This window comes from Hippocampus guttulatus, chromosome 4 (assembly GCF_054856545.1).
Source record: "Hippocampus guttulatus isolate MCC_2025c chromosome 4, RoL_Hgut_1.0, whole genome shotgun sequence".
Classification (NCBI taxonomy): domain Eukaryota; kingdom Metazoa; phylum Chordata; class Actinopteri; order Syngnathiformes; family Syngnathidae; genus Hippocampus; species Hippocampus guttulatus.
This window is the reverse complement of record NC_141264.1, coordinates 11,155,852-11,175,578: the sequence shown is the minus strand read 5'-3', so window position 1 is coordinate 11,175,578 and position 19,727 is coordinate 11,155,852. Positions and strand designations below refer to the sequence as shown.

Below are 19,727 nucleotides of genomic sequence, written 5' to 3'. Positions count from 1 at the left end.
CTGGGTTTCAACACCCGGCCTCTGGCCCCCTGAGAACAGAGCACCAACCACTCTCAAGCTCAGTTAATTGGACCTTGGGGTATGAAAGGTTGCGAAATACAACACCAAATAGATAAATAAGCACAACATATACTGACACAAGCTTCAATTTGCCATCAGTGCTTTCTGGCTAAAAGGCTGGGCAGAGTGGTTGATTCACTGGGGTGCTTAAGGATGGTCCTCTCGGCTCTCGGACTCGTGCACACCTCTCTCGCTCAGACTTTGTGAAGTGACAGCAACAGTCAGTCACAGCCCGTTCTGTGACATACAAATTGTTGTTTAAAATGTTGTTTTGTGAGTGGAGGCAAAACAGCTCCCACTTTAATCGATACCGCAAAATCAATGCGGCTCCACTGGGAAATGCCACAGAAAGGCTGTCCAGCGAGCAAAGGTAAAGCAAAAGAAAAGTTATTTATGAAAAGAATAAACGAAGGGTGTCGAGGGGATATTCTGTCGGTGAAATGAACTTCATTATTTTGTTGTTTACATATTTTCCAATTGGGAAACTAAGGATGCAAGATATGTGGACATTGGGTCACAATTAAGGAATCGGCTCAATCACTGTCCCCCTTTAACCCTAACATATGTTCAAATTCATAGAATGACATTTCGCCATGTAGGAAGTTGTGCTCATTTGTCACACAGGTCCAAAACAGTTTGCAAAAATGCATTGCGCACTGATAGGAGGTCGGCGAGAATTTCGCCGGACAGCACCTGCCTCCTTGCTTTTCCTGTAGTAGACAACGTGTGTGATAATGGGCATCAATAATGTAGACTTGCATGTAGCCATTGGTGTCCTCAGCTGGCGTATAGTATGCCCACTCACCTCTCCCCGAGTATGTCACGCACACACAGAGACGTGTAATTGATTATTTGGGGCTAATGCTGAGGTCCCTGCAGTAATGAGATGTGCATTGCTCAAGCAAACAGTGGCAGACATACTCGCTCATTCAACATCTGCAGCATTAGCCAACCAACCCTGCTTTGACATCCGCATGCGCAAACATTTTTTTCGTTCTTATCCTATTTTGCTGACAGATTAACAACTATGATATGCCACTCTGGTATCCCAACCATGTCATGCTAATTTCGTAGGCAGGTGTTCAGTTTCTGTTTTTGTGGGGGTGTCAAAATCATCAAGTACTCACACTAATTGTTCCTTGCATAAAAGTACTAAGTACATTGCAATTTAGTGTGATAACAATGCTACTTGTCTCTGAATTGTAAATTAGCAAAGAACAAAATATTCTTCTTGTTCCAGATGGCTGAGCTGTGAACACTTGAAAATGCAATACTATGAAACCTCAAATCTCAACTGCCTTCAAGCTTGTAAAAAAAGCCCCACTGTCAGTGCCGTGCAGATCAAAAACGATAACTTGTTGATATCTGCAACGCAAGGTGTTCTACACTTCCTCATTAATCATTGCAGTTAAAAGGTTTATGTCGTGTTTGATTGTTTCTAACTTGTTGATATCTTACTCGTGTTTTTTTTTAAAGGTTATTAAAAAGTGAATAAAAGTTATATGGTGGCAACGGTTTTCTTGATTGCTCTATTATTATTCTCATAGGAAATCTTTTGTAATCCTTTTACAGTAAATCGGCAGTTGACCAGCATCGCAGAGTGGACCGGATTTCACTGAAAGGGACAGTGTGTTAAAAATTCTTGCGAACATGACATATTAGTGAACGGTCCCTCACACTTTTCCAAAGGGCATGAACGTATTCCTCTCAACATGCCCACAACATGACGATTGAGACAAATTATATAGAGTAGCACACATGCCCTTTGCCTGCGATACAGAACGGTGTTATCCTACCCTCATCTGCTCTGTACGTGCACACCCTATCCCTCCCCGCCACCACAGTAGTTTGTCTCCTCTGCCCTCTGAGCAATTTAAGATTATGTTTCACCGAGCTGATCTCACATCAGTCCCGTACACCTGCTCCCCGACTAATCGGGCTACCCTTTCCTTATCACCTTCTCCAGAATTCACATTCACTCTCCTTTTCGCTTTTCAAGCGTCCGTACATTTCTCATTCCGCCAGGTGGGTCCACCTTTGCCTTGCGTAACCTTTCTCTGTCTTGAGGTCATGCTCTGCGACCATGCAGTCAACAGTTAAACTTTTGATGCCCTGAATAGCTCTGTCTTGTCATTTTGTCACTTTACATCTATTCTCTGTGGTCAGTGTGCTGTGTTCTTTTCAGCAAAGTTTGGTCGATGTTAGCTGTTTGGTGCAATTTCTTTCGGCTGGAGCGAACACAGAAATTGATAGGCACTGACTTTTTGTCATTTCAAAACCAATTTGAATTGAATTAAATTTGTTGAAGCTTCAAACTTGTAGCATCATGCAAGATTCATTACAGGTTTTTTTTTTTCCGGAATGCTTAACCTCAGTGATTCATGTATCAAAATTGCTAAAATTATTCATATCGATTGCAAAACCACTCACAGAGTTTGCAAAAAAAAGGAGGCACAAACATTCTTTTGTACTAAGTTTGTCACTTTGTAAGAAACAACTCACCACTTTTTACTCAATTTCCAAATGATTCACACACTCCTTGCAAAACACTATTTACACTACTCTGCCAAATGTCTGGCCACACTGTCCCAGAAGAAAATTGTTTTAGATAATTAGTTCTTTTTGCATTCAGATTTGAGCTCTTTAAAAAAAAAAGCCACATTTAAGCTGTCGGTGTGGAGTCCAGTGGAGGAAGCAGGAAGAGTGCAAAGAGTGAGAATTGGAGGGGGCGGAGGAAGAAGACATGCAGGTGAAGAAACAAAAGGGAGAGGAAGGAGGAGGAGGACAAGAACGTGAAGAAGGAAGCAAGAAGGAGTCAGAAATAGAATTACCAATGACATCAGAGCGACAATAGTGAGCATGAAATGACCTAAAGGGACGACACACAGTTTTTTTTCCTCTACAGTGAAATTACTCTGCAGGACTTTGGTGTGTGTGTTTTGATGTTTATAGTAAAAATTAAAATAAAATAATAATTTGAAATTTGAATTCCTGTGTGTTTTCAGAATGTTGACAAAAGTTCGACCTCAAACTGACACAGCCTACCTTGCGCAAAGAGAAAGCAAAAGCCAGATGTCTTCTTTTCATTCTTCCCATCAATTGTACTTTTGTGTGATTACTAATACCATGGCTTTTGTTTATTTGTATAATTAAACTTTGAAGACTTTGAATATCCTGACAGACCAAATCGAGATGAAACAGGAAGCTGTTTGCTGGAAATGATCATTTGTATGTCTGGAGCTGAAAGTGGAGCTGTGGTGGTCGGCAACCCAACTCAACTGTATTTCTAGAGCACTTTAAAACAGCCATCGCTGCATACAAAGTGCTTTACACTGAGCAAATATCACATATACAACAATAAAACACTAAATTAATAACAAAGACACGAGAAAGCACAAAACAGTAAAACTAAGATCAAGTCTGAGTCATGCTGAGTCAAATGCCAAAGAATACAAATGAGTTTTGAGACGAATTTTAAAGATGGGGAGCGAGGGGGTTTGCCGAATGTTCAGTGGGAGGTCATTCCAGAAAGAGGGACCAGCAACGGAAAAGGCTTGATCCCCTCTGAGCCTCCGCTTAGTCCTTGGTACTTCTCATAATGTCTGGTCTGTAGACACCGGTGTAGGGGCGGAGGAGCTTAGAGAGGTAAGGTGGAGCGAGGCCATTTAAAGATTTGAAAAGAAATATGAATTGTGACGAAAGCATGAAAACTGTCTCAAGGTGCTCATGAGAATGGAGAGGTTTTACTTTAGCGAGCTGCCAAAAGATGAAAGAAGCTGGATTTAACAACAGCACCAATTTGCTAGTTTAAAATCTTAGAAAAATATATATGGTTTATCAAGAAAAACTACAACCAAACGTGTTTTTGGTGACACTGGTTGTATTAAAGCAAGCTTGTAATAGCTCACGGAACCTATTTTCTGAGATGCCTGTGATGCAAGTCAGGTTACATCTTTTCTGTTTAAATTAATTCATTCATTGATTAATAAATGAATGAAAGAATGAATTGATATCTGAATCTGGACTGCCTGGCAGTCAACTTTTTTTTAAGTTTGGGACGACCTTTTCTACGACAGCTTACTAGGGTCATTGAACAAGAAAAATAAGAAAACACAGATATACATCTATTGGCAATTGATCTGCCATATCAATCAAGAGCAACTGCTGTGTGCAATGGTTGGCCCAGTCGATGAATTGACGTCACATCCATTCCCAACATGGCACCATGTATTAAAATGAACCATGGGGAATATGTGGGTAAATACAAGATTAGGCACAAAAATGTCAACATTGGGTATTTATCAGATTTTATAATTTTCCCCATTAATAGCTGGAAATGGGCAACCAGGGGAACACTTTAAGTGGCTGTTTTCTTGTTAGGTCCTCTTAAGGTAAATAATGTGTTTAATTTCACATGAAGATCTGAAGTCTGAAATCAAGTTTTGTTGTGAGTGTTCAGGTATTATTATGATTATTATTACGAAAATTAAATTCAAATTTGTATGGCTCATGGAGCCGTCAACATTGAGGGTTCCACCGTTCTTTCGGGGTCTGTTTGTTTTTGTATAAACACCATTTCAACTGAACCAGGGCATCCATCAATGTGCAATTGTACGGGTAAAAAAATAAACCCTTGAGTGTCCGCATCATTTATGTAAATGCAGCTGCCTTGCCGGAGGAGTATATGCAGGTCCGCTTAAGTCTGTTCTCTGGATCATAACCTGCATGAGTATAAGTGCTATATGACGCAAATCCATCATACAAACTAATAATTTAATAACAATGAATCATTTGTAGTACTTTTTGAGACACGGTTGGAAAGTGCAAGACAGAATATAAAACATTGTATCATAAAACGGTCGGTCGGTGAAGGCCCTCGTTATCGAGGAATGCGGCCCCCAGGACAAGGCGACGGCTCCTGGTGCTTGTGTCTCCGATGACTGTGGAGGCCCAGTCTTCCCCGAAAGCCCCGCCCGCAGGATTGACAGAAGTGGGTTGGGGGGCCGGGCGGTTGCCGGGCCCTCTCCTTCCTCCGCGCTCGCCGGTCCTCCTCCGCAGCGACGCGTCGAGTCTCGAGGACCTGGACCCCGCCCCGCACAGCCCCACGCCAGGCCGCCCGATCCGCGGCCAGGTCAGCCCACTGTGCCGGGGGAATCCGGCACCGCTGAAGATGACCCTTTAGCTGGTCTTTGAATCGTCTTTTCGGGCCACCGCGGGGACGGGTGCCCTCCAGCAACTCCGCGTAGAGGAGCTGCTTCGGGAGACGGTCGTCGCTCATCCGCTGCACGTGGCCGGCCCACCGCAGTTGGGCCAGGGTGATCATGGCCTCGATACTCGTGAGGCCAGCCCGGGTGAGGATCTCATTATTAGTCACTCTCTCCTCCCAGGAAACGTTGAGGAGAGATCGGAGTCGTCCTTGGTGGAACCTCTCGAGCCTCTTGATGCTGCTCCGATAGAGGGTCCAACATTCGGCGCCATAGAGAAGGGTCGGGAGGACGACAGACTTATACACCATGATCTTCGTGTTGGTGGAAATGGCGTGATTCCTGAAGACCCGACGACCGAGGCGTCCAAAGGCTGTGTGGGCTGCCTGGATACGGTAAGTGAGGTCCTCCGTGAGGCCGGCGTCCTCCTGGATAATGCTGCCCAGGTAAGGGAACGCCGAGACCTGCTCGATGGGTTCGTCGTCTATGGAGATTTGGGGTGGACGATGGTTCAGGTGGAGGGTCTTTGTCTTTTTGGTGTTGACGGAGAGGCCAAAGGTCCTGTACGCCGCGGCGAAGCCGTCCGCGATGAGCTGGAGGCCCCCGGAGGAGTTGGAGACCGCAGCATTGTCATCAGCGTACTGGAGTTCGCTGACGGTCGTGACCATGGTCCCCCGCCTGCTCCTCAAACGGCTGAGGTTGAAGAGCGACCCTTCAGTTTGGTAGCGTAGAGTGATTCCGTGCTCCTGGACAGGGGTGACGTGGTGGATGAGAGGCAGAACAACGTCGGCGCCACCGTGCAGCCCTGTTTGACTCCGGTCCGAACCGGGAATGGGGGAGTCATTTCGCCCTGAGTCAGGACGCAACCCTTCATGCCGTCGTGAAACATCCGGATGAGGGATATGAATTTGGGGGGGCAGCCTTGACGTTCCAGCACTTTCCAGAGTGCTGCTCGGGGCACAGAATCAAACGCTTTGGCCAGATCATAAAAGATGGCGTGGAACTCCCTCCGCTGCTCCCGGCACTTCTCCAGGAGCTGTCTGGCGCAGAACACCATGTCCGCGGTTCCCCTTCCTGGACGGAAGCCCGCCTGGGACTCCGGAAGAACCCGCTCAGCGAGACAGGTGAGTCGGTCGGCCAGTATACGACAGATGAGTTTTCCAGCAGTTGACAGCAGCGAAATTCCACGATAGTTTCCACAGTCGAGTTTGTCGCCCTTCTTGAATATCGTGACGATGACGGAGTCCTTCAGTTCCCCAGGCACCGTCTCCTTGACCCAGCATTGAAGGATGAAGGTGTGGAGGCGGGTGAGGAGATGTGCACCCCCAGCTTGTAAAAGTTCTACGGGGATGTCGTCGACTCCAGCAGCTTTGTTCTTCTTCATCCTCCTCAGGGCTCCGGAGATCTCCCGGAGAGTCGGCAGCTCCGTCATCCAGTGTTGCACGGGGAGCTGGGGGACAGGATCGAGGAAGCTGTCTATTGCGCATGTCGGACGGTTCAGGAGCTCCATGAAATGCTCCTTCCATCGCTGGTGAGTATCCTCCTTTTCCTGCAGGATGGTGCCGTCCTTTGCCTTCACAGCCATTGGAGGACTGTGAGCCGGACCGATGATCTTCCTCGTTGCTTCGAAGAAGGATCTGGTATCGTGACGGTCAGCGGAACTCTGCATTTGGTGGGCAAAGTTGACCCACCATTGATTTTGGATCCTCCGGATCTCTCTCTGTGCTTCACTCTTGGCTGTCCGGTAGGCTTCTTCAAGTCTCTTGGAGGAAACGCAGTTCTGCCATGCAATGCGAGCCTCTCTCTTTCTTGAAATCAGTGGCTCAATTTCTTCCAGGTTTTCGGCAAACCAGTCGGGATTTCTCCTCTTCTGGACACCGAGGACCTCTTCCGTGGATTTGGTGAGCGCAGTTTTCAAGTGCTCCCAGTCTGAGTGGACAGTGGCAGGAAGGGTCCGAGGTTGAGTGTCCAGTTTGTCCGTGAGGGACGTCTGGTACTGTTCAAGGACTTGGGGATTCCTCAGCAGCCCAACATTGAAACGTATCCTCTTGGGGATCTTCTTCCTTCTTTTCGCAGGCGCGATCTTCAGCCTAAGTCTTGAGGCTATCAGCCTGTGATCGGACCATCCGTCATCCATGGAGCGGATGGCCCTCGTGACCATGACGTCGGATCGGTCGCAGATTCGGGTAAGGACGTAATCGATCAGGTGCCAGTGGCCGGATCTTGGATGTTGCCAGGTGGTCTTGTGCTTGTTGGCCATCCGAAACAGTGTGTTGGTTATTACCATCTCCGTCTCTGCGCAGAGACCAAGGAGTAGTTCTCCATTTTCGTTGCAGTTGCCAACGCCTTCCTTCCCCAGAGTCCCTCCCCAAAGCTGATGGTCCCGGCCCACCCGCGCATTGAAATCCCCCAGAACCAAGAGCTTATCCCGGGGGTTGACGCGGAGGATCAGGCCACGCAGCGCGGCATAGAAGGACTCCTTCGCCTCCTCCGAGGCGTCCAGGGTAGGTGCGTAGGCGCTGATGATGACAAGGGATTGGGATTGACACAGAGGTAGGGTGATGGACATGAGTCTCTCAGAAGTTCTTACGGGGATGATGTTGTGATCCCTAACCAGACGTGACTTAACGCAGAACCCTACACCGTGAATTCTTCTCTCCTCCACAGCTCGTCCGCTCCAGAAGAAGGTGTACCCGTGCCGAGGCTCCTCGAGCTGCCCGGCACCAGGGAGACGGGTCTCGGAGAGGGCCACAATGTCCAGGCCGAGCTTCTGAATCTCAAGGGCGATGAGGGCAGTCCTGCGCTCCGGTCTCTTTGCTCTTGCATTGTCCATCAGGGTTCGTACATTCCAAGTGCCGATTTCCAGGAAAGCAGTCCGGTTTTTGTATTTGTATTTGTTTCGCCCGCATAAAGGATGAATCTGCTGGAGGCGGGTCTCCAGCCGATCGATGGCGGTGATGGGCGTGTTTAGGCCGCCTTTTATTGGCCCTTCCCCGGATTGAGGGGAGCAGCGCTGCGACTAGAGAGTCCTGCTCCGCCACCGTGGTCGCTGCCTCTCCCCTGCACCATCACCAGTTCGCAAGGTGAGCGACCATCGTGCCACGGCCGCCGACGTGTGGTTGTGGAGCTAGGGACGTGGGCCCTCATCTGAGCCTGTCCCCGACGCCCCGCGCCATCGCCGCCGGACTTCTTGAGGTTGAGGGGATCGGGAGAGGGGGGAAACGGGTTGATGGGGCAGAGGGGAGGGGAAGAGGGGGGGGGGGGGGAATCGCCATCCTGGGGGCTATGTAGCGTGAGGGAGGGGAACGGGTCGCAACCCCGCCCCCGCACTTCGACCCCGTGGCCAGGGTCCACGGCAGCGTGGTGGCCGACGGTGGTGGTCCAGGGGGTCTGCAGCACCCGAGGTTGGACCGTGGGTGCGCTGGGCCCGGTGTTTTATTTTGAAGGGTGGGCATTCCTTCATAACCCATGGGGATGGTCGGCTTGGGGATCCGGTCCGACACCTTGCTAGGCGCTTAACGCCAGGACTGTGGTGGATTTGTATACCGCCGGACGCGGTCCCGCGGGATTTTGCTGACCCGAAGGTCATTACCACTTCGCACCAACTCTCCAGTGATGGAAAGTCCCGTCAATTCGGCGTGGAGGCTCCCTTACGGACTTCACTGCGATCCACTAGGAATTGGCGACGGTTTGATCCGCACCTTTGAGCCTAGGGATCGCAGATCTTTTGCGGACGAATATAAAACATTGTATCATAAAACAGCAGAGCATGAACACATGATTAGAGATACAGAGCAGATTTACGTGAAAAAGAAAAATATGGGTTTGAGCAGGATATTCCTTTGCTCTGAATGTGCTTTGTTGTTGCTTTGATTTGAGGAATACAATAAACCCTTTAAAGTCACCTTTGTGGTCGTATCATTTGGAATAGGGCCACCCACTTGTTGTTTGTTTGTTTTTCTGAAAAATATGTCACGCTAAAGTTCAGAGACTTAGATTCAAGTAAAGCACAATTTCCATGTCCATTTTATTTTATTTTATTTTTTTACCTGTCCTTTTCGGCTGCCTGGTCATGCAGAATGGGCTGTGTGTGTGTGTGTGTGTGTGTGTGTGTGTGTGTGTGTGTGTGTGTGTGTGTGTGTGTGTGTGTGTGTGTGTGTGTGTGTGTGTGTGCGTGCTCTGCCAACTCCACCAAGGCACCCATTACCAGACCCCCACGAGGAGGACACAGGGACCAAACGCCTCCCCCTTCCATTAGTACCTCACGATCACCATCACCACCCCAGACCATAGAAGAGCCTGCAGTCCCCATTCGCCACCGGGAATGTTCCTTGTCTCTCCTTTTCTTATTACTGTCTACTCCATTCCACCGCGCTTCCTCTCTGCTCTAATCTGCCATTCATTGCAGCGTCATTAAAAAGGTAAATGTGAATAAAACATTGATATTTCCTTTGTAATGTAGTGGTTGTATGCTACCAACAGTCTTGTATACGTCAGTATTTTTTTACATTCTCCAAAAAAAAGGGGATTCATTTTGGTGTTTTCTTAAATTACTTTAGTTGTTTATGTTTTTATCCATCCACAGTTTTGTTTTCATTTCCTTTCATATCACAGGGGCAAATAATATGTGAGAAGGTGAGAAGAAAACAAGATCAAAGAGAGCATGAAGCATGCTAGCAGTCAGATAGGAAGTGAGAGCGTGAAACGGAGAGAGGGAGTGGAAAGACAACCCTTCTAACGAAACGGGTCAGCAGTAATCCTCCCTTTCATGCACCCTGGGTAAATACAATTGTTTGGTTGCTCTATTTTGAGTTAGCTCTGCTATTTTGGGTCTATGTTCTGTGTATACGATCATCGTAACTGTCCAATTTTCAAATCATACAAAAACATATAATATATTGAGAGCAAAAGATCTGGATAACAGGATAATATTGTAAAAACAATATAAACACGCGCACACACACACAGACACACACACACAGATTTGTTATCTACGCGGGACCACGAAACCTGAATTGCAATGTGACTTGTGTCATCAGGTGGCTTGACCGCAACTATACCCTGCCAGACTCGGGAGCCATTAGAGACTTTGTAGGTCCATACTTTTTTTTTTTTTTACTGCTTCTCAGATTTCCTGCGCCCTTGGTTCAAGATGGCTTCTAAACCATAACATACCGTAACATATTCTTTCTTGGCGGAAAATAACAAGATTTTACAAGGGAACGACCAAAGAAAAGAGTTCCCACCAGAGCAAATCTGAAGTGCCGCTCTCAGTGGGTCTGCGTAATCCTTCAGTGGAAGAACTGCTCACTCCCTTGCCACCAAACAGCACTAAACCGGGTTGTTGTGAGTCATGAGTCATGGCCTACTTGCATTGCTTTTACCTGTTTTTCTCACATTACAGAGACTGTGGCACAATATGATCATGCTCCCAACAGATTTGAGGTGTAGTGATGTTGCAGTTTACAGGCAAAAACATGTCCTCCAAGTTCACAGCGGATGTCGACACTCGACAAATTGCAAATGGACAAATGCAAATGTGCGAGACAAAAAATTCCAAAATTTCAAAAATTGGCTTCATGAATCCAGCTGTTGTGACAACTATAGCTAATATCTTAATCTTATTTCAGATCTATTACCTTCAAAGAGCACGGGGACCGGTTTAATCAATTGTACTCACTGTAAGTGATCGATAATGACACAACCCTGCAGTATATTAATCGGTAAAGATATTGAACAAATGCCAGTGATGCATGACCATTGCATCAATAGACATGGCAAAACTTTTATTCTTATCACATTCTGGGGGAACAGATTTTTAGTATCTGCAAGATGGTAGATGGTAAATATTTTTTCTGGATAAAATATGTGCTTAGAGCTACAGTAACTGACAAAATCTAACATTATTCTTTTAACTTCATAAATTAACAGAATAGGAAGTGTGTTGATGAATCAGTTTCTTGTAGAGTCATTGGGCCGATGAAGAATGTAATGTAAAGTATGTTATTGAGGATGTGTCCCCCCCATACGACCTTATCTGTACTGCACCAGAACACTGTACGCACAGCAAACTCATCAGCCTTTCCAAATGCACAAGGGGCTCTATTTTTGTGACCATTGCAATTCTGGCGTGACACGCGGCGCGTGGCGTAAGTCTGCATGGATGCGAGTTAGACCGGGTGTTGGTCATTTCAACATAGCCACCTCCATTCATCACCAATCAAATCAACCCCTCTCATTCCCTATAAATGTGGCACACTCCTATCTTGAATGGAGACAACGCAGGAAAGAATGCATTTATGAATTAAATAAAATCCATAAAATCCACCCATTGAACTGCCTGCGCCCTCTTCAAATTCACCAAAATCATGTTAGCCGCAACATTATTGAGACATAGTCCGAGCAGGCATAAACTGAGACCTACTTCTGCCCTCCAAATTGTTGTTTCACCAGCCGTATCTTCAACAACAAACCCTCGCTACGCTGGCATGCCCGGTATAGCACAAAGCAGCCTGCCAAACAAGCAAACAGACGCCGCATGCCATTCTTTGGACCACTTAAACAAGAAGCAGACTTAACATTATCCAGAAGAGCAAATGTTTTGCAGTGATGCATATAAACAGAACACTGTCACCATGTTCATGCATGTTAGAAAGCATTGTTGAAAAAACACAAATACAGTAATAAGAAAAGTAGTCAGGCGATGGGTAATAAAAATGTTAATGTCAAGGAAGAAAAGGGTCTGACTCTGGAATCTCATCAGCGGTAGGCGCGCATGTTAAAAAGAGTGATTTGTTATATGGGAATATGTTGACTGAATGTAAAAGGAAACAACAATAATTCCCTCCTTTCTGAGCCCTGGGTCCTTACATATTGGACTATTTGTAAGGTCAGCACGCAGGAAGTGTTACTTGACTTGAATATTTTTCAAACTGATGGCGAAGCGCCCCCGTTTGGCATTCAGCATGTGGCTTGGAGCTGCACCGACCATTTTGAACTAGCGCAAGTTCAGTAGACGATGCAACACATCGCCTTGTTGCAAAGAACTTCTTCGGTCAGTTGACCAAATCAAACTACATTCATAAGTCATCAGAGGCAAATGCATGGATGGAAAGTATCTTTCTCCTCTGACTCCACAGATACCTCAAAATGTACATAAAAAATGGCATGTGTGTATATTTTGATTTGTCACTCGGGTGTTTCCTTCAAAGGTGCAGATTGCTTGGAAACATTTGTGTCTTCATGTGTGAGCTGTGCTAGAGAACTCTCAGGAAGGCACATTAGCTCGAGAAGAATAGAGGGGGAAAAAAAACATTAAATAAACTGCGCTAATGGATTGATTTGTCCAATGAGTTTTGAAGTTGTTGATGAATATACTTCAACCAGAATAACAAAGACAACATCTAAGTGCCAAAATACAAATCAGGTAAGGGAGAACGCTTCAATCATACATCTGTGAGCAAGGATTTGGGAGGAGACATTGCGGAAGAAAAGGCCTATCCTCCCCATCAGGATTCTGTGTGGAAATCTGTAGTAAGCATAAAGGACATGTCGGGCCTTTGATCAGGAAGGCAGAGTTACCTGAGAGGAAGAGATCAAATGGAGGAAGGTATTTGAGTGTCTCTCCGGCTAAAGCGGCTTATTTCGTCTATGCATCTGTGACAAGATATTGTCAGGAATCCACCTAGTTTTTCATCCCCCCCAAAAAAAAAAAAAATCTCCAGACACCACCATGCAAAAAAGGGACTCAATCAAGCATGCAATTATAATCCGGCACACACTGCGCAATGAAACAGCAGCAGGCAATTCAAATGAAAATAAGGTCCAATGTATCTTGCAGTGCGCAGCACAATTACAATTTGTTTTGTCTATTCTCCTCAACGTCACCTGCTGCAACATGTAAAAGAAAAGCTACATGAACCACATGTGAGCCCCACCTTTCCAACTCTCAATTTGAGGGGTTGTCAGACTGTGGCAGTGCGATTTCAAATCCCTCAGCCAAGAGAGTGAACGAGAGGAGGATTAGAGGGGTAATGCCAGTAGATGAGAGCAGGAGGGCCACAGTGGTGTGCCACTCTGCAAGGATTAGCTCCCAAAACTACTTCACAGTCACCAACTACTGCATGTCAATCAACCACATAAGCCGCCCAGCCAACCAAAGACTCCTCAACATCAAATCCATCTCCAAGCAATAAATGGATGGATGACTTCATTGAAATATCTGGAAAATGGGTTGCAGGAGAGATCATCAATAAAGACCTTATTTTACAAAATTGCCTTATTCACACTAAAATTATAGATTATATTGCCATGGTAGTTTAGTCACACGCGAATCACAACCAACATGTTACACAATGAGTGAGGGGAAATATGCATTCCCGCTGCTCCTCCAAAAGTGCACAAAATGTCACGGCAATCTAATGCAAGGCGGTACGGCGTCATAGTAACTGATCCATAGTACAGAGCCTGTGGGCACCGAGCCTTCTCTGTCGCCTATTGTAGGATTTAGACCCACTCCACTTCAGCCAGAATTCTGCCTCCCACAGATTGGCAGCTGCCCATGTGCCAGCTGTGCACAATAATCCAATTTATCAATACTCCCAATCTCAACGTGTCGTGTGAAGCACACCTGTCCCAGGACTCAGTTTCTTACTTTCCAATCTCAATATGGCCATGGGCAAGATTAAAGAGACCTGCACAAGACTGCATTGAAATACAAAACGATCTGCGAAGCTTGGTGAGAAGGTAACAACTAATTGCAGCATTATTTAAAAGTGGGTTTCCATCGCACGGTGTCCGCGCTCTCCCTTAGAGATAGGATGAGAAGCTCGCTCAGCCAGGAGGGACACAGAGGCAAGCCGCTGCTCCTTCATGTCGAGAGGGGCCAGATGAGGTGGCTCATGTGTCCTGGACGCCTCCCTAGTCAGGTGTTCCGGGCATAAACCACCGACATGATGGAGAAACTCTTGTTAGCAAACAGGAACTTGCTAACCCCCTTTACACAAAATTCTCAATTGATTGCTTTCGGTTTAGAGTTCCATACAAGAGCTTGCCTTGTGAATTGAGGACGATCATGAAAAAGTTGAGGGCACAGCTTCAAAGTACACTGAAGAAGCTTGTTCATGGTCTGAAGGCATTTACGACCTCAGTCACCAAGAAAGCAGTTGGTAACACACTGAGCCATAACAGCGTGGAATTTTGCAGTGGCTGCAAAGCCCCCTTGTTCCGAGAGGCAATGCAGAGGCCTGCCTCAAGTTTGCCGGTGAACACCCATATGACTCAGGGAGAAAGAGCTGTGGTCAGATGAGACCGAAGTTGAGCTATTTGACATCAATCAGACATGCTGTGCTTGGTGGAGGACAAAATCTGAGTATGACCCAAATAACACCATCCCCACAGTCAAACACGAAGGTGGAAGCATGTTTTTGGTCTATTTCTGCAAAGGGTACAGAGTGACTTAGCTCATAGAGGGGCCATTGAATGGAACCATTTGCTGTAAAATATTGCTTTAAAATCTCATTTCTGGGGTCGTGAATGAGGCCTCCAGCATGACAATGACCCCAAATACACTGCTCGGGCAACAAAAGGGGTGGTCAAGAAGAAGAATGTTGAGCTCAAGGAGTAGTCATCCTTCAGATCTACAGTAAAATAGAAAACCTGCAGAGCCAGTGGAAGCTTCCATTTTCCAGGCAGCAGCAGAGAAACTTGAAGGAATTGGAGCGTTTCGGTCGCGTGAACAAAATCACTCATGTACTATGTGCCAACCTTGTGACCATCGAGGGGATCTTCATCGCTGTGTTTGCTAACAATATAAAACAATCACAATACATACTTATTCCACTCAACAAAATGCGCAATATCTTTCAACTTTTATATTGTTTTTCATCGCTAGTGATCTCTATAACTGTCATCTATTTTAGAATCAGGAGCCGATAACTACAGGCAATCAACAACCATATTATGCAAAACTTTTAATTCCTTTGAAGTGAGCACATTTATTCTGCGTTAAAAAGAAAAATGATTTTCCCTACTGTATATACTGTGATTGGCGACAGAGTTTCTTACATCTGCTGAATCTAATGATGCATTGCAAAAGCATTCCTTTGACTTTGGATAGTTTGAAAATGCACACAGATTGGAGAGAATTCAAATGTGTTATAGAATGAATATTGATATTTTTCCCCTTCTCCACAAAAATTGTTTGTCCCGTTTCAATCAGCGCAACCGATGAAGCTAAAATAGCTAACCATCTATCCCTCCATCCATCCATCAATCCATCCATCCATCCATCAAGCTTGTTTTCCTCATTACTGTCATGGGAGAAGCTGGGGCCTATCCCAGCTGACTTTGGCCAAGAGGCAGTGACACCCTGTACTGGTCACCAGTAATTCGAATGGAAATTTTGAAAACTTTCTAAGTGTAGATAAATAAAGGATGTCGAAAATAAATGTATTTGCAGAAGAGACGATCAAGCTTCAGAAAATGTTTTAATGTAGCCATTGTTTTATTGTCAGTGAATTCTTTTTGAACCATTTTGACAAAGAAGAAGGAATTTCATTTTAATTCACCTTTTTTTTTACCTGCAGTATATTTGGCTTCTTTCAAAAGTAAGAACAAAAACCTGTAAAGCGTTTTCTAACATTTCTGTTCATAAATCCAAATAAATATCTAAAATTTGTCATCTTAATCAATAAATGACTGTCGCTGTGTGTCGTGAGTGTGTACGTGTGTGTGTGTGCGTGAGTGTGTTTTTATGTGTGTGCAGGTATGCAAACGCACAGTTTTACAACCTCATTAAATACACTCATGCTGAAAGCACTTTAATTTCAGCAACTTGAGTATATTAAAAGTGGTTAGAAGGGACCTCTGGCAATGCCACACCACAGTCACCAAATGGCGCCCCCGGGGCACCATTGAGCTCTGAAGGATCACAAAAGTAGTCTATTCTAAAAATAGCTTACTGGTGTTAAGACATTGTGATTTCTTATAAATGTTGTCCAAGTACTAATTTGAAAATGGAAACATTTGCAGTGAGGGTTGTATATTATTTACATGTTTACTCACTTCTTAAATAATTGTTGAAAATTATCGTGAGGCATCATGAACATGATTTGTGTCTTCACATAGATTTTCATCTTAATTATTAATAATGACATATTATTCAAAGTAGTTTGGGCGAATATGTTTTTTTCTGAAGTGTGTGTATAATTGTAATAAAGCCACAATAATTGACATGCATCCTTTTAATGTTCTATACCACTTGTGGCTAACTTTGGGCATGACCTGGAGTACACCCTGGACTGGTCGATGGTCAGTCACAGGCCATAACGACGGCCACATTCACATTCACATTCACATCTATGGTCAACTTGGAGACGTTATGCATGTTTCTGTGTTATGGGAGGAAGAGAGCGTAGAAAACCCATGCAAGTGATAGAAGAACATGAAAAGAATGTGCTGATATGAGTGGGTTTTGTGCTTACATGTGGAGATCAGAGTGGTAGGTTTCTGTTATTTGTTGGGTGAATTTTGTATTTTTGTTGGTTGCTTTTATCTCTTAAAAGCACTTCGAATTGCATTTTGAATGCATGAAACGCATGGCGCGTTTCATGCAAATACAAGTAAACTTCCGATTTGATTTGAGAAGACGACACAGGAAGGACGGCCAGAACGGCCAGACCTCAGTGTAATGCAAATAAATATTACATTATTAAAAATGATTACATTAATTACGCTTAGCTGAAGCAATGAGGTTATAGTTGAAGACACACCTGTGGAATGAAACCTTACTGCTCTGACAGTTCTCTGTGCATGTGATGGGCATGCCAAGTATTTCAAGGGACTCATCAAGATTTGCATAGTGAGCATACAATGTGGCACATAACATCAATCAATACAAGAAATCATATACAACAAAAAGTGGCAATATTTGCATACCTCGTTTGTCCCGAATCTTAACAGTGAGCTCCACAAAGGGTTCTGACTCCCTATCCAGCCTTCTGGTGATGGTGATATCTCCACTGTCGCGCCCCACGGACACAGGGGAGCCCTGTGAATCCGGATAAATGAGATCAAAGCTGGCCGATTGGAACCTGTTGGGACTCAGGCTCGTTATGACCGAGCCGATGTTGGCATCTTCAGACACGTTGAGGGAGACGAAAGCCGCCGGGTGAAGTGACGCTTTCGGCGCGCGCCTGGGCCTCTCTCGACCCGCGTTGTGCAGCCACCTGCGCGGGGAAAAGGTGATCGCCACGCATTTGCTGCTCAGCGCAGGCCATCCGTGATCCGTGGCAAAAATCGAGACTTCGACTGCGGATTGGAGCCCCAGAATGGAGTCGAGCAGCAAAACTTCGCCGGTCTTGGGGACGACATAAAAAGTGCCATTTTGGGGCAGTGAAGTGTATGTCAAGTCTGCGTTCTTGCCACTGTCTGCATCAGCAGCTTTCACCCTGTAAACAACACTTCGAATAGCAGTGGTGTCGTCTAAAGTTATGTGCACGGCTTCTGGTTGACAGAAAGTCGGCTCGTTATCGTTTGTGTCCAAAACGTTTACTTTTACCGAAGCTACATCCACAAGCGCGGAGTCTGGCGCGCAGGTGTGGCAGCACAACGCGATTCTCAGTTGGTATTCTGAGCGCAGCTCCCGGTCCAGGACCCTGGAAGTTTTTAACAATATATTTCCCCGCTTGTGGTGGGCGAAAGCGCGGAAATCCTGGCTGCCGTCGCCGTATACTTTGAGGTGCATTCCCAGCACCGGGCACCATTTTTGCGCGTTGATGCGCTTCGCCGGGATGCTCAGTCCGTTCACTTTCGAAGCCGCGGGTGAGTTCTCAAAAATATGGCCGTGGAAGAAAGGCAGTCGCTCCGGCGTTTCGTGTCCAGCTGCTGGCGTCAAAAGGCAACACAGGAGCACGAAAACAGCCCAAATCATCTTGGTGGCAAGTTCTATAAAAGCTGCCTCCAAGAGCTTCAGGGGGGTGGACAGAAAATTAAGAAGAGAAAAAATGATTCACTCTCATATTTAAATATAATGCTCCCTGGAGAAACCTTGAAGTTAAAGCTTTTGCATGCTGAGGGGTTCGTGTGTTGGCCCCACGCAGCACGGCGTTGTGCAGACGGTCCACAGCGCTGCAGGCTGTTAGCTGTGCTCAGATACAGCTTTCAGAACCCACAGCGCCGGACAGCGCCAAGCGGTGGGGAGGAGGATGAACGGGGGAGGGGGCTCCAAGAGTGGGGGCGTGCTGCTGGAGTGAGTGGGGGGGGGGAGCTGCTCCTCTGCGTGCCCCACCCTGCATGATGGTCACCAGCACCATTCTCCTTGCCAGTACACGAGTAATTTAAAAAAAAAAAGCCTCGCCATGTACTCGTGTCACAAATCCGCCCTGAGATTAAAATGTTCTCGACAGAGGGAAAAATCACTCAGACTGTCACGGATGAGCAAGTCGAGCAAACACATATGTTCTTGTAAAGAGCTGTCTGGACTTCCAACATTGCCCTAAATTGCTTCGCTGCTCCTTGCGCTAGAATATTGTCTATTAAATCTTGTGAACCTATTGTTTGTGTTCATGCACTGTACTCATTTGAAACTATATGGATAAAAAAGTGAAGGAGGCTGAATAAGACATTTCATCTATGGAGCGATAGAGAGAAAGAATTTTCACAGAGGCCAAATCAACAGTTTGGTTCATCCACAACATTAACAAATGTCAAGAATATTTGGACGAGAGTAAACATGACTGCATACGGAGGGTTTACAAAAAAAATGCAAAGCAATGGTCACATTAAAGAACAGGAAAATCTGATTATTTTTGCCAGACAAAGAAATTGCTGTACGTACACTGCATATGGCTTGTTTCATAATTATTGTGCTTGTGTACCGTCCATCTTATTTTCCCTCACAGGCTTTCTGACCAGGGGTTCAGGTGTTCAGGCACTCCCATCACACACCAGACGCCGCCTGGCTCACTACCCTTTACAGTCCCGTAATTTCCTGCCCTGTCCTCTTGGCTACTTATTCTGTCAATTGCTCACAGGATGTTGCACTGCCTTCCCCGGTCCACAATATGTTCTGGCATAAAAGGCATATTAGAGCTTCTGCCTGACCAAGCAGCCAAACACAACAGGTTTAAATAATAATAAGATTTTGCCATGAAAACGTTTTTGAGGATGTGCCTGCATGCTGACAGAAGGAGTCAACTCAAGTTTATTTATCTGGCGCTTTCACAACGGCCATGCCTGGAACAGAAAACATAAAATAATAATAACACAATCATAAATAAACAAAATCGTCTTTTCAAATCAACATACACTATAGCGCCTTCCAAGAGGAAATTTTGTTTATCTGTCTGGTTTGATGTGTCAGGTCTGTTGTGTGATAAAAGAATCTCTGCAAGGCTGAAGGGTAAAGTTTAGATCATGGTGAATCGGGCCATGAGGTATGGCCTGGAGACGGCGGCAAGAACA

At 45.7% G+C, this 19,727-nt stretch overlaps 2 protein-coding genes across 4 annotated transcripts in view; one reads left to right on the top strand and one right to left on the bottom strand.

Moving 5' to 3' along the window:
* Positions 1-18,195, bottom strand: part of LOC147205930 (neural-cadherin-like) — a 122,754-nt gene extending 104,559 nt beyond the window's left edge. The window contains exon 1 of the mRNA XM_086109134.1: positions 17,202-18,195. Coding sequence (XP_085965260.1) covers positions 17,202-18,195 — 994 coding nt within the window. The remainder of the gene's footprint in view (positions 1-17,201) is intronic.
* On the top strand, positions 7,317-8,277 carry LOC147205931 (uncharacterized). 3 transcript variants are annotated; one of them, XM_086109133.1, is made up of 4 exons: positions 7,317-7,450; positions 7,601-7,772; positions 7,932-8,101; positions 8,178-8,277. In XM_086109133.1, the coding sequence occupies exons 2-4, from the start codon at positions 7,642-7,644 to the stop codon at positions 8,180-8,182; spliced, it is 306 nt and encodes a 101-aa protein (XP_085965259.1). In that variant the 5' UTR covers positions 7,317-7,450; positions 7,601-7,641; the 3' UTR covers positions 8,183-8,277. The 3 variants fall into 3 exon arrangements, 2 of the variants coding, with proteins under 2 accessions (XP_085965259.1, XP_085965258.1); XR_015100700.1 differs by having other exon boundaries at positions 7,386-7,450; positions 7,624-7,768; XM_086109132.1 differs by having other exon boundaries at positions 7,386-7,450; positions 7,624-7,772.
* Positions 18,196-19,727: the final 1,532 nt, after the last annotated feature.

What these genes read in the sequence shown, in the direction of transcription:
- LOC147205931 (XM_086109132.1), top strand. Translation starts at nt 7,400, where the DNA reads ATGGAGCGGATGGCCCTCGTGACCATGACGTCGGATCGGTCGCAGATT. An exon ending in CGGATCGGTCGCAGATTCGG is followed by an intron (nt 7,451 to 7,623) that starts GTAAGGACGTAA and finishes TTCCTTCCCCAG; the next exon opens with AGTCCCTCCCCAAAGCTGAT. An exon ending in CTCCGAGGCGTCCAGGGTAG is followed by an intron (nt 7,773 to 7,931) that starts GTGCGTAGGCGC and finishes TCTCCTCCACAG; the next exon opens with CTCGTCCGCTCCAGAAGAAG.